This window comes from Haliaeetus albicilla, chromosome 16, assembly GCF_947461875.1.
Source record: "Haliaeetus albicilla chromosome 16, bHalAlb1.1, whole genome shotgun sequence".
NCBI classification, from domain to species: domain Eukaryota; kingdom Metazoa; phylum Chordata; class Aves; order Accipitriformes; family Accipitridae; genus Haliaeetus; species Haliaeetus albicilla.
Window position 1 is genome coordinate 683,258 of NC_091498.1, and position 22,986 is coordinate 706,243.

A 22,986-nucleotide genomic window follows, 5' to 3' on the forward strand; every position below is an offset into this window, starting at 1 on the left:
CCGTCAGGCCCCGCGGTGGGCGCGGCGCTCCCGTCGGGCCGTGCGCGGCCGGAAGCGGAAGTGAGTGCGCTGGTAATCATGGTGCCGCTGGGGTGGGGAAGGAGGTGCCGCCGCTGCCGGGAGCTCGGTGAGCGCGGCCGTGGACGAGGCTGGAGGGCGGCGGGGCCGCGTCTCGGGGGCCGGGCTGGGGGTCGGAGCGGTCCCCGCGCGCAGGCCCTGGCTAGCCGGTTCTCCGCGGGGCGGGGCGGCGCTGCGCGGCAGTCCGGGGCCGGGCCGGGGTAGCGCCGCGCTCGGGGAGGGGACGCCTTCCCCGGCCCGCGGGGCCGGGGCCGGGGCCGCGCCGCTCGGCCCGGCACCCCTGAGGCCGGGTGGGCGGCCGGGGCGGCGGAGCAGCTGCCCGGCGGCGCGGCGCTGTGCCTGTGAGCGGAGCGGGGCCCGGCCTGGCCCGGCCCGGCCCGGCCCGGGGCAGAGCCGGCTGACCCGCCGCCGCCCGCCCTTCTGTTGCAGATGAGTCGTTACGGTCTAAGCTCACGATATCGTACTGAGAGGCGGTGAGCCATGGGGGAGAACAGTCCCGAAGGCAACGTTATCTACTATGAAGTGGAGGAAGACGATTTAACCCAAGATGACAGTATGATGAGGTTTGCTGATAAAAACGGGCTGGTTTCTTCGTCACCTGGGACGGTCTATGACAGGACAACTGTTCTAATAGAGCAGGACCACAGCGTGTTGGAAGATGACGAGGATGAAGGACAGTGTGGTGATCACTTGCCTTTTTTACCAGAGGGTCATGAAGAAGGATTTCATTTAATAGCAGATCATGAAGGAATGTCCCAGGGTTATGTGCAACATATTATTTCTCCAGATCAGATTCATCTAACGATAAATCCTGGTTCAACTCCTATGCCAAGAAATATCGAAGGAGCAACGCTCACTTTGCAGTCTGAATGCCCAGAAACTAAGCTTAAAGAAGTAAGTAGCTAAATGTGATTCTGAATTTTATGCTAATTGTGAGTGCTTTTCACCTGGTAACCTTAAATGCTTTGAAAATGTGTTTCTCTAAAGCTGTTTGCTGGGAGGCGACAGAAGTTTCCCTTGTTCTTAAAGGTTACTGTATAGTGGAGTGAATTACACTTCATTAAATCCGCTGGTACTTTTAGTGATAGTACTGCTTTGTGCTGCTAGGCATAACTGTTTCCCACAGTCGCTTTAGTGGGTCAGCAGCAAAGCTGTGAGCGTCATCAGTTTTCACTCTAATGTCCTGCTGCGTTCTTGTGAAGCAGCCAGGAAGCAGTTTTTGACAAGCGGTAACACACTAGATAGCAGGAAAATACGGTACTGAAAAGGCGCTTGTATTAGTAGCTTGTGTGATTTTAGCGGTCTTTCCTTTTTCTTTTGGTTGGGCAATTATTTCCTGAGTTCAGAGATAACTAGAAAGAACATGAATTCTCTTATTCTGTGGTTGTTCTGTGTTATTCTTGAGAAAAGGGCATCCAAATTCCAGGTTAAATTCCAGACTGTTGGCGGTAGTGAAAGTATGAAACTTAAGATGTCAAACTTAAAAGGACTTGTAGTTTTATTGTGTCACTCATAGGGAAACTGTGATAAGAAAATAAGGAAACCTTTAAACTACTGTCTGTTGTATTTTGAAAGATTAAGTCAGCTTACCTATTTAAAATGGCGGTTACTTTTGAATTCTGTTTCCTTAACTAATTCTACCTGCATGCAAAGTGCTGAGGGCTTGTACAGACTGACTTGGGATTCTTGCTTTTAGGTACAACAGCAATGCACAGTTGACTGAAATACCAACACAGTGACAACTCTGTGCTCCTTTTTTGGCCCTTCTAAGTTAAATAAGGGATGATCTGTACAAGTGTCTGTGCTAGTATCAATGGTAGTAGTATCAACTACTTGTGTAACTGATATTCAGCGTCAGAGAGAATTGCAGAAATGAGCCCTTGCTGAGAAAGGGAGCTGGGTTTGAATGCTTTGAATAATTTAGATTGGCAGGGAACCTTCATTATTGCTTGCTCGGCAGTGAGGAAATGGGGCTGTAGGAGGTCAGCTCTGCACTTACGAAACTTCTGCACTGAGGTTTGCTCAATAAGCCCATTTAAGTCTAAGGAACTCCTTTTGCTCAGTTGTTATTCATATTAGCAGCTGCTGTATCCTACCTTCTTAGCTGTTAAAATATTTAATTTTTCTATGTCAGTCATATCAGTACTTTCTTTTTGTAGGATAATAAGCTTGCAATCTGTAGTGTCTGAGAACAGTTTGTACTAGCTTAACAGGTGTTGATGACTGCACATGCAATTAAACTGGCTATTTCTTCGCCTCTCCTTTTTAAAAAAGGCTTGTAAGACCTGGAATTTCATAATGAAATCCTTTATCTGAATTTATTTTCCATCTTTTGAGTTAATTTTCTGGGGCAGGGAGGAGTTACACTATAATTTGAGTGCAGTGGAAATAAGCCCTAAGCATATGTGACACTCTTCCATCTTGTAAAAGCCCTTTTTGTCCTGCTGTTTCAAATGCTTGCTAAGTTGTCTGGAGATGGGGAGGGGAAATCTCTAAAACCCCTGAACATTTGGCTCATCTCTAAAAGTCACCAGTCCAATTCTTTGGGACTTCCAAAACATCTGTAGCAGTTCTAGCACTTGAGATAACTGTTTTAAAGACTTAAATCTTCAGGTCAGTCTTAGACATTTATGAAGCAAAAGAGGGTTTTACACTTTGTTAATTACCTTTAACTTCCTTTTGTTATACTTCCCTCGCTAGAATTCTGTCTGTAAGAATAAATGTGATTATAGTCTTGTATTTCAAATTAATTAAAATTTTTGTTCAATGATGACAGAAATACTAACAGTTTAAGGGGAATCTTGTAAACTCAAGATGACTTAAAGGCAAACTGAGCAGTTTAAGTATGCTTTGGCACAGTGTATCAGGCTCTGCTTTTGACAGTCTTGTTGATTTATTGGACAATTAGTTCCTACCTCTAAGGTAAATGCTTAATTAAGACTCTTCTGGCTTCCCTGTGGTGCATCTCCTTGGGAGAGACAGCACACTGTCCTTTGCAAAAAGCATATGTGATGCAGCCACAGCCTTTGTCTTCAAAGCAACTTGTTTCTGTACACTTCGTATCCTAGCCATCTGTGGTTTTTCCTGTGCTGCCATGTTTCTTTTTTGTTGTTGCTTGCATATGATGATAGTCTTGAGTACTTGCTGCTGTAACTCTGAGTCTTTCATGTTCAATATCTCTACATAATTTTATGTGTATAATCAGTGCTTATTTGATGTGCTAATGTTCCTAACGTGAAAAGAGAATTAAATGCTTTGCTGCTTTACAGAAAGTTTTATTTTGCTTAGAACATGGTGGTAGCATTGCTTCTGTATGCAGTATCCTTCTCGGAATAATTTGTGAAATAAAGACTTGGCCTTTGAGAAAAGGGTGAGCACTGCAAGGCCTTTGTCATAGTTCAGGCCATTAAACTGAAAGTGTTACTGCCATCTTCCTTTAAATATGTGCATTGGCAGCTAGGAACCAAATCCTTAATCTATAATTAGCACTCTCCTTTTCTTTCACTTTCTAGACCTACACGTAAACACCTAGAAAGCTTAACAGACTCCTCACTTGATTTTTAGGTAGTTCATGCCTGTGTCAAATCACTTGTGTATTACGGGAAGTACTGTGGAGAATGTCCTGAATGCAGCATGTAAAATGTTACTTTCCAGCTGCCTTAAAAATCTAACAGGGAACACTTACTTCAGTACTGATGCAGAAATTGTACTTAATCTGATGATCCCTGGTGAAGATAACGTGCCCCTTCTCATCTAATAAAACGTACTTTTTGACCTTGTGTCTGTGTGTTACCAGTCTGTGCTCTTGTGTTTTGGCTGACTCAACAAAACCAAACTTCTTAATTATGTTGTAACTGTATTGTAATGGTTGGATATTTATTGATAACTTTAACCTGATTTGAACTATAAATTAAGGGCAAGTTGCTTTACAGTAAAATTACTGTTTCCTTCTCTGTATGGTGCTTCTAATAATGCTAAGTGACTAGATAAAAATATGAAGACTTCCAAAATCTTTTCCTCTTCAAGTTACTGTTGGTCATATCATCTAGATCATTTGCTCATTCTAAACACTTGATGTTTTTACTCTTTCCTCTTCTTACTGTCTTGTACAAAATCAAGGGAGAATCAGATGCGAACATTTAACAGCTGGTTTTGGTGTAGTGTACCACTTCCATTGCTTTAGCATACATGGATTTCTTGACTAGTAAATCTGTAGTAAGTTAAATGCTTTATAGTAAACCTTGGATTGCAGGAGGAAAAAGATTTAGTGAGAATTTGCTATGTATTGTGAATTTCATGGTAGGCTGCCAAGTCATGAGTCCAAACATGACGTTTTCCTACATGTTCTTGTATGAATTCATTGCATTCCCTGTACTTAGGGCAGCCTGGGTAACTAGTGTCTACAGAAATAAGGAGAAAACAGTGTATCTTAAATAAAATATAGTATCAAAAGAATCTGAATTAATATCTCCTAACTAGCTTTTTTTCTTAGATTATTTAAAGCTGTTACAGTGAGGTGTAGAGTAGGTCCTCTTCCCCATCTGTTTTATAAAAACAAAAAAACCCACAAAAAAAATCTACAGTCTCCCTTGTAAGGTGGGAATGTAGAGAGGATTGGAAGAAGCGACCCTTCAACAGGGCAAGATATTTTGAAAAGAGAAGTTTTTGGGTTTTGGCAGTAAGTCTCCTGAACTGTAGTTTTTAAAAAGCCCCATAGTATGGGTAATTTTCTGCCAGTCTTACTGGGACAAAATGCTTTTTTATACATGTTCTTTCTTCATACTCTGTAATTTCTTTCTGCTATTCTTTCTTCCCCTACTATATTTTGCAATAGCTAAATATTTTTCATGGTAGTTACAATTCTGTGGGATAATTCTGCTTCTCAACTGTCACGTGAAATTGGAAAAGCATGGAGAACTAGTTCCTGGATGTGTAATTGTCTGTTCAAGTCTGCATTTGAGAGTAAAGTGTCTCCCTGGATTAATCGAGTAGTAAGATAAGTGATGATAAATAGCTTGGAATACTCATCTCTATTTAGCAATATGCTGTTATCATCACCTATATATGAGAGGCAGGAACTGAATTCAGTACTAGTCAAAATGAAAACTACTTCTAGTTATTTTATAGTTGTCATATGTCTTGCTAGCTTTATAGTTAAGATATTTCTATGCTCTGTATAATGATCTCTTTTAGATGTCTAACCTGCTTTAATATTCTCCAAATACTAAGGTTTTATCAAAGGCAGGCGAAGGTAGATGCCAGTCTGTTGTTGTGCTATCAACAAGAGACTACAGATTGAGACTACACAAGAGATTACTCAGCTTCTATATACTCAGAATTTGTAAAGCTTTCTTAAAGGGGTCCTGCTGGCATATTTGTCCCCTGCAAAACAGGTTGGAAGTAACTGAAAGACTATTTATTTCTCTCTCCTTATGGAGAGCCATTGATAACCCAAATTATACCTGGTATGAGTTTGTGCTAGGGCACTATATGACCACAGTGCTTCCTGGGAAGCCGTTGGGGCTGATGTGTTAAGTTAACTGAAACCCCTGCCCTTACTGAAAAGCTTGTTTCCCAGGCTACCCTTATTCTAGAGGTGATCTTCTGGACAGGTAGAGCCTGGGTCTGTGTAACCTGATTGCTACAGCCCTGAGAGGTGTGCCTTGGTGCTTTAGGCCCTAGTTCTGTAGTTACTGGCATGAAGGCCTTAAACCTGTATATAGAGAGAGGACTGAAAGCATGCAATGAAATATCTTTTTGGGTGCCTCAGTTCTCAGGTACTTGATCTAGTACGCATGTTCTTAAGAGGAAATGCTGAGCGCATGTGGCTCAAATTGACATCATTAAGGGCTGTTACTTTGACTATTTGAGAAAAAGAATCTGAAGGTGTGTACCTTCCTTTGGACCTTACAGCACTGGTATGGTCTTCAACAGTACCAACAACTTAGCATAATAAATAATGTGTTCCACATCCCCTCGACTGTCCTTATTCTTGTGCCATTGCAGTACATGAATGGGAGACAATTCTTGGACAAAACAAATGCGTTTCAGAGCGCCATTTACAGATCTCATAGTGGTTTTACTGAGGGCCCATTGTTCCTTTCATTTGTGTGGTATTGCACAAAGCATTAATCAAATTAGTTACTTTGTGGAAGGATTAAATAATATGCAGTTCTTAATTAGGCATACGAAGAATGATATGGTTTTGGTGTTACTCCTACTTAATGCATCTGCCTAAACTCCTGTTATTCTGAGAGGAGCATGATTTCAAATAAAGTGATTTTATACTTACCTGACAATAGATCAATGCATCCCATGTTATTCTGTTCTCAGCTTCCAAGCTGTGGTAGTAAAGAACTGTGATTATCGAATGCTCTTTTCTGTTGGGTGTATATAAAGAAGAAAAGAAGAGTTGATGAGCCATGAGATGGGTAGAAACCCATAAGTGTTACCCATTGGTTATGTATAGGTTCATCTGGTTCTCCTGGTATCAACCTCTGATTCAGTATCTGGTTTTTTTGAAGACAGTCTGCAGCCTTTTCTAAGCAATAATACTAGGAACTGTGAGATAGGTGCTTTGTGCCTTGGAAAAGAGGAAAATTGCTGGCTTATGTCCTGCTATATTATCTTCTTGACTACTTGTTAGAATACTAAATCTGAAAGTTCCTGCCTCTCTGTTGTGAGTTTGTATTGCCCCTTTCTAAACATTTCCAAATCAACATCTTCTGGAATACTCTTCTGCTTCTTGCCTGTCAACCATCAAGTCCTCTCTTGGGCTCTATAATCACTTTTAAATGTTAAGTTTTCTCAACTGCAATAGTCAAATGAAAGCCATCAGTCTGATAATTAATACTGAAGATAAATTTATTCAAGCATATCAGATGGCTTATTCCTTCTACTTCACAAGAGAGAATGAGATTTAATTAAGTGTTATAACTTGCACACCGGAAGCTTCTGCATGGTCTATTTCTGCCTGTTGCAGAAGCTGGGAAGGCTACCAGATCTAGTTCAATGTGAAATTGTTTCCTGATGATCTAGATAGCTGGCCGAGAAATCTTAACACTTGCCTTTTGATGTAAAGCACCTTGTTTGATTCATTACACTTCAGGCATTGACTACTTCAGTAAACACTGAAGAGAAGAATGAAGCACAATGAAGGCTGCTTTTGAGATGAAGTAATAAATGGACTGATGGTTAGACCATAGGAGATGGTGAAAAACTATAGTTCTCATTCAAGATGTTGATGGGAATTCAGCGCACAGGGCAGTGCTTTTGAGGGTCAGGTTGTGAAAGTGTATTTTCCCTTGTCTTCGTCCTCCACAAATAAATAGCTCTGCTAGAAGCACCTGAGCTAAATGCAGGTGCTATATATGGGAATAGCAGATAGGTTTGATAGCCTCTTAGCATCCTTTCTAACTATTCTATCAGATTTTTAGATAGAAACGTTTTGAATTACGTTTTTTCCTTCCCCCCCCTTCTATTAGATTACTATTCTTCTATAAGGTTGGCCTGCTTTCCAATGTTTGCCACTCCTTCCTCACATAGTGCAGTAGAAATATTAAGTTACCTGATAATTAAAAGGCAATATTTTTTCTTTTTTTGCCTTTGGGGTCAAAATCTATTCCATTGTCTTTGTTTAACTGCAGTTCTACCCTGTCTGGATTCCAGAAATGCTTAAAAATTAAGTATGCTGCATTTTGTTTCTTAGGTTAAGAGATACCAGTGCACCTTTGAGGGCTGTCCGCGCACCTATAGCACTGCCGGAAACCTGCGCACTCACCAAAAGACACATCGTGGAGAATATACTTTTGTCTGCAATCAAGAAGGCTGTGGCAAGGCCTTTCTTACCTCCTACAGCCTCAAAATCCATGTTCGAGTGCACACTAAGGAAAAGCCGTTTGAATGTGATGTGCAGGGCTGTGAAAAGGCATTCAATACACTGTACAGGTAGGAAGTCTCAGTCTCTTTCTCTTGTAGATGTGGCTGTTGCTGTTTTGCAAGTTGCATCTACTTTTTGTTTGTATCTGAATACAATTGTTATGCTTCTTCCAAGTACAGATATTAATATAACGCATGTCCCCTGCCCCCCCCCCCCCCCCCCCCCAATGTGGAAATGCTATACCAGAAGTAGGATGACAGAACCTATGATGACATACTTAGCTTATTTATATTACAATAGTATTGAAGGTGGTGGACAAACACAAGGAATTCTCAGATTTGCTTGGGAACTTCAGAAGTGATATCAGTTACTTTCATAAGCTAGTTACCTTCAGTTCAGAATATGTTAAGCCTTTGATCCCGTCCTGCACTTTTAAATGAATGGCTTGCTTGCCTCAGGTAGGGGCTGTCTCATCCAACAAGTCACAAGAGGGATTTTTTTGGCATGCTTTTTAGGTTGAAAGCACATCAGAGGCTTCACACAGGGAAAACATTTAACTGTGAATCAGAAGGCTGCAGTAAATACTTCACAACGCACAGTGACCTGAGGAAGCACATTCGAACACACACAGGAGAAAAGCCATTTCGGTAAGTTGCTGGATGGCAATTTTTACTTCTGTGGGATTTATGTAATGGGCCAAGAGGCAGCTATTACTGTCCTAAATGAAAAGCTATTCTCATGAGAAAAAAGTGAAGGCAGCTAGCATTTGAGCATGTTTGTTCTAGAGCTCTCTCAGTTGACTGTAAAAGTGGGTGAAATGACTGTCTTCAAAGACAAGAATAGTCAAGCTATTTTTTTAAACGTAAATCTGTACCACAATGAGCATGTTTTTAAATCATATTGCTGCTTCTCTCCTGTGATGCTTGAATTTGAGTCCTATTCAGAGCCCTGCTATAGTCTGTGTAGCATGCATAGCAGCTGTTGGGAGATAACCTGATTGCTAACACAGATCAGCATTAGGCTAGCTTTTCAGAGTCCTGGGACTATTCTAAAGTGTGATCTAAGGTTGTAACTAATGCATCAAAGAACCCTGATGCTAACTCTTCTGTGATGCCTCATTCAGGTGTGAGCATGACGGCTGTGGAAAGGCTTTTGCTGCAAGCCACCACCTTAAAACACATGTTAGGACACATACTGGTAAGTCCATAGGGTTTGTTTTTTTCCTTAATTGAGCTTAGTCAGTCTATACTAACTCTTGGAATCCTAATATATATTTATACTTACGTAAAATATGGGGGTGACACCAAGCTGAGCGGTGCAGTTGATGTGCTTGAGGGAGGTGATGCCATCCAGAAGGAACTTGACAGTCTGAAGGAGTGTGCCCATGTGAACCTCATGAAATTTATCAAGGCCAAGTGCTAACTCCTGCACCTGGATCAGGATAATCCCCAATACTCCACTTATGCACTTCCATTTATGCCTGACAGGTCTTGAATTTCATGAATGTGTTTCACAAATGTATCAGTATTGATGCATAAAAATTAAATGTTGTGTTCTTGTGTCAGTTCATGTGGTAAAACAGGAACTTTTGTCTGCAAGACTCCCAAGAATGCTGAATATGTGAAGTGGCATTAAACAATCTTGTTTGTATAAAATATTATTACTCTCCTAGGTGCTTTAAAAGTATGTGTCTGATATAATGTCTGTAAGTTTGTTATATATGTTTTGCCCTGCTTATAGGGGAGAAGCCCTTCTTCTGTCCCAGTAATGGCTGTGAGAAGACTTTTAGTACACAGTATAGCCTGAAGAGTCACATGAAAGGTCATGAGAAAGGACATGCCTATAATGCACTTCCCAATAACAATGTATCTGAGGTTAGTAGCACTTCTTCCTAATGCTTCTGTGTTAGATGGAGATAAAACCATACTTTGGGGAAGAAATTATTTGGTCTGTAGGGTGTTCTAAAGGTATAACATTTAAGACTGGGATTTTCAAAGGGAATTTTAACTACTTGGTGCCCTGTCTCCCATGAAGAGACCCACGGGTGCCTCTTTTGAAGCAAGAATTCAATTTGGATTGTGAAATTGCTGGCATTCAAGGTGCCAGCGTAGGGTTTATTCTCATATGCTGTGTTTACAGTGTGCTGATAAGAAACAATGGGATCAGTATTTTTTAAACTTCTAGCGTGGTATTTGGTTAACAAGTTTTATTTAGAAATGCTCATCTAAATTTGTCTATTAATTTTAATCACATTAAAATTAACACTTGGGTTACTGCTGCTTTGACGAGATGCCACATACCGACACAAGTTTATAGACAATTATATATATTATCATGCTTTCCTTGTAGATTCTTATGTTTTAATCAATACTATGTAATAAGTGTGTGAAGTAAAATAAATACTAACTGTTAAGGTTTAAATTTTTTATTTTCTATAGGCTGATTTGTTCCTGTGCTAATTTAAAATTCTAGGTTAATTTTTTTGAAGTAATGTGAAAGAGATGTTAAGAATCCTTGATAGTTACTAAATATCCTTTGCTTAGTAATATTGCTCCTTTGATTTTAGAACTGAGACTTGGGTCACATACAGGTAAAAAAAGTTCTGTATAGGCAGAATTGTGTGGACTCTTAAAAAGTAATTTAAAACACTTCTGACACTTTTTTAATACATAACTCAATTTCTTTTTCTTCTTTACAGGATACAAGCCACTCACTTTGTCTGAGTGACTTAAGCCTCATATCAACAGATTCAGAATTGCGGGAGAACTCTAATCCAGTGAGTTACTGTCCTGGAATTGCCTCGCCCATAATCTGAGTTTTGCTTTTTTCTGGCAATGTGCTTGTCCTGTCAGATAGAACACAGCAGATTTGATACGTATGGCCGGTGGCTTCTGTTTCTCTTGTTCAGGCCTCCAGCATACTCTACTTCAGGCTTTTATTTTGCTAGTGGACGAGACGTACTCTTTCACAGAATAAGTGACTTTACATAGAATTGTTTTAGATGTACTGTATACTGGTTTTGGTTTTTTTTTTTTTGTGTCTTGTGGCAGTTTGCAGGAGGCACTCTCTTGATGGAAAAATGTATGTTTCTTAGACACCCTATCGAGCCTGTAAATATGACATATTATTGCTGTCCTTTCTGGAATGTTGGGGAAAAAAAAAAAAATTTCTGTCTAAAAGCAGAATAACTGAGTGAAAGAGGGGGTTTCCTCCAAAATATACAGTGCTTAATTCAACCTGTTTTTAAAGTCTCTGCATCTGATTTTACCGTAATAATGTTCTTGCTTATTGATAACTGTTGACTGAGCTCAGATTTTACATAGAGGAAAATTATATACTGATGAGGCTGTGTCATTCTTTTGTGCTTTGATGTGGAAGCAGTGTGCAGCTTTTGAATATATTCTGTTCCTAGAGCAGGGTGGGTGACAGTAGTGCATAAGAGTCCATAAGTGGACAGACAGTCCAGGATATAATCTAAGCGGAGCTATTTTGGTTTTGTTCCAGAAAAGGTTTCACAAACAGCCAAGAACAAATTAATGTCTTTTTCTAAAAGAGTATTACAAGAAATAAGGGTTAAACAAAGTGTGGATGCAGAAGAATATATTCTACTTCTGAAGGACTTACTTACTATTTTTGTAAGGATTTGCTCATTATGTTGGTAAACTTGATTGTGGGTAAAAAAAACTAAGTGTCATTTTACAATAGTTAAGTGAAATATGTTGCCTTTCCTGAAGGTGGCTAGTTAGTTGGAGAGGCGTTTCTGACATTCATACGCTGCTTGACTGGGACGTGTGCAAAGTTTATGGAGACCTGAAATACAATGTCATCTGATGTCTTCCTCTGTATTTTCTATTTGCCAGACACACGGACAAGACCTTAGCACAATCTCACCAGCAAGCATCTTTGAGTCTATGTTTCAGAGCCCGGATCACACTGCAAATCAGGATGACTCTCAGCAGACAGGTACAAATTGTATCTGCAGTATTTTAAGAGAGCTTTTTGACAGTTTTCCCCCCTCTGCATACAGGTACTTAATTCAGCATTTCAGATTGAAGATTGCTGCCCCACATAACTCTAAGTAGCAAACAGAACTTTAACTTCAGTGTTGAAATTCTTTTGTGTTGAAATGCATTGTATTCACAGACGGTGTAACACGCAGGCAGTGACAGGGGAACTGACCGAGTATTTACAGCATGTTGTCATATAATGCTGACATTGATGCTCTTGGACTTTCCACATAAGCGTTGTTTTCAAGCTTCCTCTCTTGACATAGCTGCACAAACTGGCTGATAAAAAGGCTTCTCGGAGAAAGCTAATGAGGCCGATCAGCTTGTGTGTAGTATTCAGTGTTACCAGCTTCCTGAATTTGGACCTACTTTTAGATTCTAGTGTTACATGTTTTTGAGCACTAGTCTGAAGATGTGAAAGAGATTACTTAGCAAAAATCCATCAGCTAGCTGTTAAGTTCATGGAAAAAAGTTGTTTATTCAGATGGTACAAGGACTGATGTATTTATATTTTTTCTTTGTTTCTTTTGGCAGCTGCCTTGATTGAAGGTTTTAATGGCGATGCAGACTCAGTCACTGCTGTTCCGCCTTCTGCAGGAGACTCGGCATCGTTGTCTCTTCCACTTGTACTGCAGCTTGGCATCTCTGAGCCTTCGCATTCAGCACTACAAGCCTCAGCAGCACCTGCTGCTCCCTCCTCCATAGGAACCAGCTCACAGCAAGCTGCATTTGGAAATCCTGCAACTGTTTTACAATCCCCAGAAGTGCCTGTTCCTCACAGCACACAGTTTGCAGCCAGTCACCAAGACTTCCTGCAGCATACTCAGACACCGCCACAGCCCATTGTACAAGGACTTTCAGTGGTTGCTGGGGCATCTGCCCCAACAGCATCAAGTGCCACTGAGCCCCTGCCAGCTGTAGTTCAGACTGTGCCTGTTGGTGCGAACTCGGTTCTGACCAGTAATCCAACTATAACAATTACTCCTTCTCAGAGCACCGCTATTCTGCAGTCCAGCATTGTCATGGGAGAGCAAAACTTACAGTGGATCTTAAATGGTGCCACTGGTTCTCCACAAAGCCAAGAACAAATGGTTAGTATACCCAGCACAGCTTTGAAACATCTTGAACCATCTCTCTTCCTCCTAGAGTCCTTGCTTTTTGAAAAGGAAGGAGATCAAACCTCTAACTGTAAGACACAAACCAGGATGGAGTATTGTATAATGCTTATCACGTTAATATGCATAAACATGTCACCAATGTAGCCCCTAAAATAGAGAAATAAAATAGAAATAGATAGAGAAATCCAGGGTGCAGAAAAATCTTGCTTTCTTCTTTTTCCCTAGTGGCAGACTTCTCACAGCAGGTATCGGCTTGGTTTACCCAGGACAGTGCACCATGTGGCCTGAGATTATATGTGCGTTTTTATCTATTACTTTTGAGAAGTAGAAGCACAAAAGACTCTGTGTTTAGGTATTTTGTAATCTCTGTCTCTTCCTAATTTAGCCTGATAATGAAAAGTTTTCTGGGAAAACAGAATGTTTCTGGTTCTCCAGTAAATCTGGATAGCTGAGACTTCAAGTGTTTTATCTTTAAGAATACTGTTGCCACCTTAAGGCTTTCTCAGTTGCAGATGGTCAAGAGTGAACGGGTGCAGGTACAAGGAGTATGAGCAAGCACAACAGTTTTTCAAGAATTTAGTCATTCAGTTGTCAAAAACCATAAGCTGTGTTAACAAGCATGTAGTGTGGAGGGTGATTACTCCTCATCTTTAGGACTACTGAAATAATACTCTGAGTTTTGGGATAGCCAGAACATAGCCCAGAACCAAGCTAAATGTTATAAATTTTTTTTTATTTCCCTGTGCATTCTCTTTGGAATATGTGTGTAGCTGTTTCTTTTGATTGCAGCTGTTTAGAATTTGAACAGTAAAAATTTGATTGGAACCAACTCATGCTTTTTTTTCTTGTTTTCTTTTTTTTTTCTTTAAAGCCACAAGTTCCAAAAGTAGTAGAAAAGGTTTTTTTTACCACTGCATTACCAGTAGCTGGCAACACAGGTAAGCTTGACACTGAACTTGCTTTTCTCTCTTTCTCTGTTTGTAGTACTATTAGCTTGACACATTTGTGGTGATTTTTTTGTTTGCAGAAATGTTGAAGAAAATCCTTTCATTTTTTTTACCTTCCTGAGGTTTTAAGTGCAGTCTGCTGCAGACTCAGAGGTTTGTGCTGAGATCTGTCCTGTAGTAGTTTCTCTAACAACTTGTAAGATAATCAGGTTCACAAATTAGATCCAGTATTGACAAAAATGGTACTTTAATGGAACTTACATAGAAGAATAAAAGACAGAAATGCAGGGACATAATTTGTTTTTTGTTCTTTTAAATGAAGACACGAAACGGGTAGTAAACTTAGTCAGTTCTTTAGCATTTGTTTTTGGTAAGCACTATCTGTGAGATTCATCAAAATGATACACAACTGTAGAAGTTCTGTTCCATAACACGCTTCCTACACAGTGTTGTTATATTGCAAAGATGAATCAATCAATCAAGAGAGATCAGGTAAGTTTAAAACTTAAATTTTAAAAAAGAAAGGAAGCCAGGAAAGTAAAGCAGCATAGGAAGAGTGACAAGGAAGCATGAGAAGCAAGATGGGAGAGGAAAGCAGAGTGAAGAAAGTGAACAGCACAATGCCTGTGTTGGTGTCAAGGAGTAGAATTGCTGGTGTAATGTTGTATCATCATCTTCAAAGATTGGTGCATAGGGACTGGGGCATTTGAATGCCACTCTTTATTGGATTTTATGCAGTGAAAGTTACCGTGGTTGTCAGAGAAGAGACATACTGTGCTGTGTAAAAAAATTTAGATCAGACTTCTAATGCCTGGGTTCAACCTGAAGAGGTTGCTCATCAACAGAGAGTATCTGCCACTTTTTTCTTGTTTTTCATCTGCTAGAGGTGTTCACTGTACTTGAACAAAGTAACGTGTAATCTCTGCTGCAAGGTGCATACAATCTAATTAAACAAAGATGATTTGTCTCTCCCTGCTGTGAAATTACATAGTTCTGTTTTGTTTTGTCTTTGTTTCACCTTCAGGAAACCCTGTTCAGCAGATTGGTCTCAGTGTTCCTGTCATTATTATAAAGCAGGAGGAGGCCTGCCAGTGTCAGTGTGCCTGCCGAGACTCTGCCAAGGACAAAGCCACCATTAAGAAGGAATGTTCCTCACCTGATCCAAAAGCTTTGGAGCAGCCAGCTCCCCAGCTGCAGCCTCAGACCTTTCCTTCCTCTTCCCCTTCTCCTTCATGTGGGCAGAGCAGTCAGATAGTTAACCCTTCAGACTCACAGACTGAAACATTAAGTGCCATGGATGTATCGGACTTCCTGTCCCTCCAAAGCCCTGAAACCCCATCTAATATAATTCCAATCGAAGCACTACTGCAGGGTGAGGAAGAAATTGGTTTGAATAGCAGCTTCTCTAAGTGAAGATGTTCCAGATTTTCCTTTGCACCTGGAGGGTAAAACCCTTCTCCTTAGAAGCAGAAACTGAAGGATCAATTCTTTTTCCTTCCTTCTTGGAAGTTTTGTGGCTTATTTCTGCTTCACAGATGTCATCTTAGTCACGTCCCAGGTACATCCATCTTTGAGAATCTATCTAAAAAAAGAAAAGGTAAAAAAAAAAAAAAGAAAAAGCTAAGTTATATATGAACTGTTTTGGCTGCACTGTCTGTCACTTTTGCTTGTCATATGTGAACACAGAAGTTAAGGTTACTCGTCTGCAAAAAGATTTTAAAAAGAAAAAGGGGGTTTAGTTTGTCTCCAGTTGCACATCACTTATGTTTGGGATTAAGGTACTGGCAGCAAGTGGGTCTTTGTTACAACTCCTTGGGTCTATAATTTTCTTCTGTCTCTTATGTCTGATGCTAACCATGCACTATGAGGGGAGCCCAGGGAAGGAATTTGCTGTAGTAGAAAATGGCATTATTGTAGAAGATGATTTATCTGCAATTTTATTGGAATGCGATTGTCACATCACTGAGTTGGGAACTGATGCCTGGGTTTGCTTTGTACTAACGCTGTTACTAAAGCCTACAGAAACTTTTGGGGAGTTAATTTCAGTAGAGCACAAGTACCTTGTAGATGTGTTCATTTAATTTCATTAGGACTTAAAAGTGTGGTGGCAGACACTGTTTCACAACATGGAAACACAATTGGAGCCCCTGCTTACTCAGGCTCGAGTCTGTTTTCTTTGCCTCTCTTTGAAGGATGCAGTTAGTCCCAGATGTAGTCAGATTGGTGCCTGCTGCTCTTTTGATTTATTTGGCTCTGTTCAGAAACAAGTCATCCTCTTAACCCCCGTGACTGTTTAATCAGGAGCATGGTGCCTTTGCTGGTTACTCTCACCTGTCAAGAACAACTCTAGGAAAATTTTCAGAATAATTCAACATAAATTCAGTTTGAATTCAGTGAGTCTATCCTTCAGCTGTCCATAAATGCTTTCTTTTTTTCTGTTAAGCTATATAATTTCTGCCTAAATCTGCCTCCAACCTACTGCGATGCCAGCTTTTTGTGCACGGGGCTATTTCTTGACGAAAAGATGTTACACAACATAGTAGTTTTTCATATCAAACTGAAAGTCTATATTCTAACCTACTCAGGGTAAATAAAACACAAACCCCCCTTCCACCAAAAAGCCTGTAATGTTGCAATAAATGCAGTCTCATTCTAAATGGTTTATTTATGCTGCATTATTTTAAAAGATGTAATTTTATAGTGTTTTATCCATCTTTCTGGCTTTGGCTGTCAGTCTTTTGTGTTAAAGGAAAGAATATTAAATAGACTTTATTCAGTTTACAGTGTTGTCATTAGTGAGATACAAAGATAATGACTGTAAGCCAATTAATGTGGAGTGTCTCTGCGCACTAAATTTAGGAATGCCAGCTCCTAGTGGATAGAGATCTTTTACTCTTTGTTTGTATTTGATCAAAGCTGCTCTCTGTACCTGCTGGGGGGAGAATTGTATGAGTGCAGCTAGACCTCCCCAGGATGCTGGATGATTAGCAGGGTTTTTTTAACCCTCTTGTGACATGCTCTGTGTAGCCTTACCAACACTGCTGTCACAGCTTTAGCTGATACAGTGGCTTAAGTGATCTCACGTGCTATTCCCATGCGAATGTGGTGTCACAGCACAGATGGAAATGGGTTGAGGGGAACTGGCTTTCACCTCTGTGACAACTGTCTTCCAGTTGTTAAGTGCAGAAGGGTAAAACTGTGTCCCGTTAGGGTGAATGTGAGGGAGAAGAGACTGTGCAAAGAATGCTTTGTGCCTGTGAGGTGTTGTGTCACTCTACTAGGGCAGAGTGCTCTGTTTTGGTAATTGCAGTGATGAGCCTGGGGACACCAGCTGAACTGGAAACACGCTAATTGTGTTTCCTTTCTGTGCGTGTTGGTGTGTGTTGTAGTGCTGTGCAGTGCTATCGCAGCAGGGATGTGGGTCCTGCGGCAATAAGGTTTGCATCCACGAAACATGAATTAACAAAGTGTTTTATATTCTGTTCTTGTAATCCCTAGAGGGCAGTGAGATTGTGGCCCCCTTTGTTTTTTTCCTACAGCTTCATTTTGTGATGCAGTTTGGTTGCACAGCAGCAAGAACTGCTTTGAACACAAAAGAAATTGTCTCAAACCTGTGTGGCTGGGACTGTCCTCACAGGGATGAGTCTCCTGCCAGCTCTCTTGCATAGAGTTCCGCTTCGGAGGAGTGCGAGCGGTGCCTGGGGCTGTGTGTGGGGGGGTCCCCATGGGGCACAGGCCACCGTGAGGCGCATAGTGCGGCAGTGGTGTTTGAGGGTGAGTGGATGTATGCATGTGTGCATGTTGGAGACTCTGCTAATGCAGGAGCATGTAGATTCCCCTGGAGTTGTGGAGTTTTCTCTGATGGGGACAAGGGTACCAGATGTGGCCTGAAATGTGACAGCTGGGGGATTTAGCAACCTCTTCTGAGCCTTTCTGTCCTTCAGGGAGGCGTTTTTCCATGCTACTTTTCCTACTCCTGACTTAGTCCACCTAAAACACGCTTCTGGTTGGACCAGATAGCATCTTCAGAAACTCCTTTGTGACAGAAATGAGTATAAGAATCTACCAAAGGCTTTGAAATCGGAAGCTAATTTGGAAGTGTGGTGATTGGCAGCAGTGAGGTGCTGCACACGTCCTTTCTGAGTGGGTGTCAGAGGTTAACCTCTCTGCTGTTTTCTCTTCATAGCTACTGTTTTCTATTGGTGTGTTCTAAGAAAAGCAATGTGTTCCAAGTTTATGCTGACTTTTAGGTGCATTGGGTTTGCCATTACCCTCTTGTACGTGCATCAGGCAGGCTGCAATTTAGGTGAAACTAATTAGAGCTTGTAATGAGGCAAGAGCAGTGTGATTTTGTGAACGCACAGGCTGCTGCACCACGGGCTGTGCAACCCACCCGATTGCATTGTACAGATGTGTGCTTTTGTTGTTTAATCGTTGGTCTGCTTTCCAGAGTGTTCCATGCTGCATGTATCTGGTACGTTTCACAGTGGACATTTGCATCATCCCCAGTGCTGTGTGATCCAACATTGTGCTGCTGGGGTGGTCATTAACATGCTTGGATGGGAGGAGATCCGTGAGCAGCTGGCAAGAAAGGGCAGTCGCAGGAAAGTCCTGAGATTCCTTGATGCCAGAGAATTTTCTGTCTTTCTCCCCTTGTTGCCCCAGCATTTAGCATAATCACAATAACATTTTTAATAGAGGGGAGAGTTTCAACTGTTGCAGATCTGTTAAGATGTTGAATTCCCAGAAAGGGGCATGTTCTGTTAATACACTGCAGCCTCTGAGAATAGTGTGCCCTCCCTCTGCAAAATCTGCATTTCATGAACCCCTTTAATTATGAGTCAGAGAGCAAAACTGCACTGTTCTGGGTCATTCTGTGTTAAGGGTTTTGCTGTTTTGTGGCTTGTGGGGATTTCCTTGGTTACATGCAGTTTCTAGATGGGTGCAGAAGCTTAAACACGTAGAATGGGTCAAATTACCAACACTGGTAGCTTGAGCTGCCAAGCAGTGACCCAAGCAAGCAGACTTGGCATGCAGTTGAAGGCTGTAGAAGTTGCTTTTCATGCTTGTAGTTGGTAGAGGGATGGAAAATCAGCACTGTTTAAATGCTGGTACTGAATTATATAGAACAAAGTATGAATTGGGCACTTCTGTAATGCTGACTGTGTCCAGAAAGACTAGTTCGCAGAACCTCATACTGGTATCTAAAATGCACTTTAGGTTATTTTATCTTTAACCCAATTGCTGCAATTTCTTTTGTATATACTTTCACAAAGTTTATTTTTGCTCTGAGTAAAAGTTAACAGGGGTGTGCAAAGATGAGCACTTAACTTGGTGCAATACTTGTAGCTAAAGATCATTGTCCCATGTGGTCGGTCTGTCTGTGTCTGTCTAACTGAATATATATAGTAACTAGCTCAGTGACATACTGCCCTTCCCTGTCTATACCCAAGAGAAATTATGCATCATTAGCAAACGTCCAATCTATGCAAATACTCCACTGAGAGCACTGTGCTTTAGCAGGCCTTTTCTCTCACGCTTTCTGGTGGGCTGCTTGTCACTTCTGTTGGACACAGCTGTGTTCCTTGGTGTATATCCTTTCTCCCTTGTCCTCCGCTCTGTTCTGCCACACGAGTATGAACAGAAGTGACAAGCTGTTCTGAAACAGGCATGTTGCACCTTTTAAAATTTGTCTTCGAGATCGTTTTTGATGTCATGTTATCTGCCTTACTTCATGGAGGATGGCGTGTCTGTAGTCATCCAAGATATTGTTTTTGCAACTGCAGCAACATTGTTAAACTGTTTACAGTACTCTTCCTGCACCAATTATAAATAAGGCTCGGAGAACGAACTAAAGACTGGCCTGTTGGTTGTGGAACTGCTGGGGGAGATTAGTTAAGGTTTAATTGACCTTGGAGTTGATTGGAGATGAAAAGCTGTTTCTGATTTGGGGGGGGAGCACAGCTGGCAACTGAAATGAGGCAGCCAGGTCTGTGTTGTAGAGCAGATAGGAGCTTGATGTCGTGTTCTTTGTTCTGCTGCTGGCTGGCTGTGAGACCTTGGGCAAGTCACTTCACCTCTCCATGCCTTGGTTTCCTCCCTGTGAAATGAAGACAATGAAACTTGTCTTTGTAAGATGCTTTGAGATCTATGCGTGAAAAGTCCTTGGCATTAGTGATCTGAGCTAGCTGGGCAGAACTGTTAGACTCAATTTGGACTGTAAGGCAAAAAAAAAAAGCATGTCTTTAATAAACCCTACAAATTTCTGATTGCATAGTTTTTAATTGTACACTATTTTTTCCGTAACATATTTTGGAAACAATGTCAAGTTTTTATAAATGTTACCTGTAGTTGATACTCATGGACAGGGCTGAACTTTTAACTTTTTTGCGTCTTGTCTTGATATATATCATATGTTCTAGAAGTTGGATTCTGTGTCTGCACTGAGAAATGCAAATTAAACTGGATATTTATGTAGTAGTGTACATAGTCTAAGTGTGTGTGTTCTTGGAACTAGTTTAAAAATCCCACACCATGCTTTTGGTGGTGTGCAAGCTGGCCAAAATTTGGTTCATTATGCAGTGTACACTTTCTCAAATAAATGCAGTTTCTACTTTTTCTTAAAAGAAATTTTTTTCATATGATCTTTTTCAGCAAAATCAAGGGTATGTTTTTGCAGTACCGTAGTTACAGTAGCTGGTATTTCTTGCTGTGTAGCTTTGTGTCCTTCCACTTGCTTACTGAATCAGAGCTATCTGCCTGACCCTTGTTTTGGAGAGAGAGAGTTGCAGTTCTGTTTCACACAGACCAACATTGGCGCAGCAGGCAGGGATGTGCAAACCTCGAGCCTGGTTAGTTACCGAAGTCGTCTTCAGCATCAACATCTGCAGCATTGTCAAACCAGGAGGTCTAGGAAAACCGTAGGTTGTCCACTTACTGCTTTTGTTTGACACTTATGGGGAGCTGGGCAATGGTCTTGGAGATGACAAAATAAAGGAACCCCAGTTTTTCAAGAATGTGTGTATGGTATTAAAGGAATTTATTTAACTATGAAACATGGGAACAAATGTGCTTACATTGAGCAATGTGAAGATGTTAGTTACAGGTACAGTACTTCCAAAGGAAGAGCATCTCCAAAACCCAAAAAAGAGTAAATATGAATTTGTATTTTTTGAAGAATGTAAAATGTGAAATAATGGTGTTTGCTTAATTGCTCATTTTGTATGAAGTTAATATTGTACTTTGAAATATCTGCAAAGAAGTGGAAATTAACTTTTTTGGAATTGAAAGCAATATTAATACTAATGGAATCCTAATTAAATGCTTATTTAAACGTTGTCTTACAATAGTCTTTCCTAAGAGGATTTATAAATTATTTGAGAGATGTGTGAGCATCCTTCCCCTGCCCCCTTCGGAGAGGTCAGGGCATGAAGGTATTTCCAAATCCTGACAGACAACAGCATTTGCCTTGGCACACTCCTCCCTCCCCCACCAAGGGTGACCTTCATAAACCTCATATCCCTAAGTTCACTCAGCTATGGCTAAGAGTTAGAGCAGATGCTGTGACTTGGCAAGTTGTCCTTCATTTGTGAAAATGGGAAATGCTTGCATAGTCCCTTTCATGCAAACACCAGCTGTGTTCAGTGCAGGTACCACAATGTCGAGTACCAGCAAGGCACTGTAGGGAAACAAAAAAGGCAAAATTTCTGGTGGTAAAGATGGTAGTTTTAGCATCCCTCCTTTGAAAGTTTTAGCTCTTAAGTACTTTCTAATGAAGAGAATGAGGACTTTGGGCGAAGCTAGTGGCAATGAAGAAAACAGACTGACTCTCCACTCTGAATAAATCAAGCTTTCAGTGTGGCAGAACATTTCCATGTGGCTAAAAAACCCTACCTCCCCATCTCCAGACCTGGCCAGCTGTAGCTTTTTCGTGTGTCTGTGACTGCAGGATTGTAGTTATTAGAGATGGTGCACAGAACAATGCACAGCTTTCATGCTTCCCCAGCCCCTCTAAAATGAAGTCAGTCATTAGCTAGTCCTGCTCCCCTTAACTGTCAAGGAAAGAGCCAACACTTGAGACAAACCGGCATGATCTGTTTGAAGGACGTTCCTCCTTCAGCAAGAAGCCACTGGTCTCTACGCAGGCAGAGGGGGTGAGATACAGACTAAGCCTGTCTTGCTTTATTTTAAAAGTGCAAATTCAGTCAGATAAGGCATCAGTGCAACGAGAGAAAGTGAAGTCCGAGGCCGCAACTGAGGCAGTTGGCTACGTTCACGGGCTTATCGGTCTTCGGTTTTGCCCGGCGCTAACCGGTACGACGGAGCCCGTAACCGAGCGAAAACCTTCGGTCCCTGCTGGCGCTGCCGGCTCGGACCGTGGCCCCCGCGGAGACGAACTCCTCCAGCCGTTCCCGGGGAGACCCGCCGCGGTCCCTCGCCGAGGTTCCTCAGGGCTTCGCGGCCCCCCCGCCGCCAGGCACGGGGCTCCCCGCGGCCAGGCCCGGCGCCGGGCGAGTCGGAGAGCAGGGAGGGACGGGCGGGCGCGGGGCCGAGCTCGCCTCCCCTCGCCGGGCCGGGGCCGGGCCGTGACCGGAGCCCGGGCCGGCGCTTACGCAGGGCGGGCGGCCGTCAGCGCCCAGGGCGGCCTGGAGGGCGGCCATCTCCGCCGTCAGCTGCTCGCAGGCGGCGATGCGGGCCCGCAGGTGCCGCTGCCGGGCCTCCAGCAGGCTCCGCAGCCTCCGCAGGTCCTCCTCCACCTGCGGGGGAAACAGCGGTCACGGGGGGGCGGCGGCGCCGCGGGCCGGGCCGCCCCCCGCCCCGCCGGCACCCACCGCGGGCCGCCCGTGGGGCTCCCCCGCCGCCTCCATCCCGGGCCGGCGCAGGTACGGCCCGCGTCGCCATGGGAACGGCGCCGGCCGCTACGCCCCCGGATGTGCGTCATCGCGCCGGCCGCTGCG

General features: G+C 42.1%; 2 protein-coding genes across 3 annotated transcripts; one reads left to right on the forward strand and one right to left on the reverse strand.

The window, feature by feature from the left end:
• The first annotated feature begins 34 nt into the window (after positions 1-34).
• On the forward strand, positions 35-21,362 carry MTF1 (metal regulatory transcription factor 1). Its single transcript, XM_069802827.1, has 11 exons — positions 35-127; positions 508-972; positions 7,787-8,025; positions 8,473-8,604; positions 9,081-9,154; positions 9,698-9,831; positions 10,656-10,733; positions 11,818-11,920; positions 12,499-13,055; positions 13,954-14,020; positions 15,054-21,362. The coding sequence occupies exons 2-11, from the start codon at positions 559-561 to the stop codon at positions 15,440-15,442; spliced, it is 2,187 nt and encodes a 728-aa protein (XP_069658928.1). The 5' UTR covers positions 35-127; positions 508-558; the 3' UTR covers positions 15,443-21,362.
• C16H1orf122 (chromosome 16 C1orf122 homolog) lies at positions 20,971-22,982 on the reverse strand. 2 transcript variants are annotated; one of them, XM_069802829.1, is made up of 2 exons: positions 22,861-22,982; positions 20,971-22,785 (listed from the first exon to the last, which is right to left on the reverse strand). In XM_069802829.1, the coding sequence occupies exons 1-2, from the start codon at positions 22,894-22,896 to the stop codon at positions 22,477-22,479; spliced, it is 345 nt and encodes a 114-aa protein (XP_069658930.1). In that variant the 5' UTR covers positions 22,897-22,982; the 3' UTR covers positions 20,971-22,476. The 2 variants fall into 2 exon arrangements, with proteins under 2 accessions (XP_069658930.1, XP_069658931.1); XM_069802830.1 differs by having other exon boundaries at positions 20,971-22,776; positions 22,861-22,936.
• Positions 22,983-22,986: the final 4 nt, after the last annotated feature.

What these genes read in the sequence shown, in the direction of transcription:
- C16H1orf122 (XM_069802829.1), bottom strand. Translation starts at nt 22,896, where the DNA reads ATGGAGGCGGCGGGGGAGCCCCACGGGCGGCCCGCG. An exon ending in AGCCCCACGGGCGGCCCGCG is followed by an intron (nt 22,786 to 22,860) that starts GTGGGTGCCGGC and finishes TTTCCCCCGCAG; the next exon opens with GTGGAGGAGGACCTGCGGAG.
- MTF1 (XM_069802827.1), top strand. Translation starts at nt 559, where the DNA reads ATGGGGGAGAACAGTCCCGAAGGCAACGTTATCTACTATGAAGTGGAG. An exon ending in CAGAAACTAAGCTTAAAGAA is followed by an intron (nt 973 to 7,786) that starts GTAAGTAGCTAA and finishes TTTGTTTCTTAG; the next exon opens with GTTAAGAGATACCAGTGCAC. An exon ending in GCATTCAATACACTGTACAG is followed by an intron (nt 8,026 to 8,472) that starts GTAGGAAGTCTC and finishes CATGCTTTTTAG; the next exon opens with GTTGAAAGCACATCAGAGGC.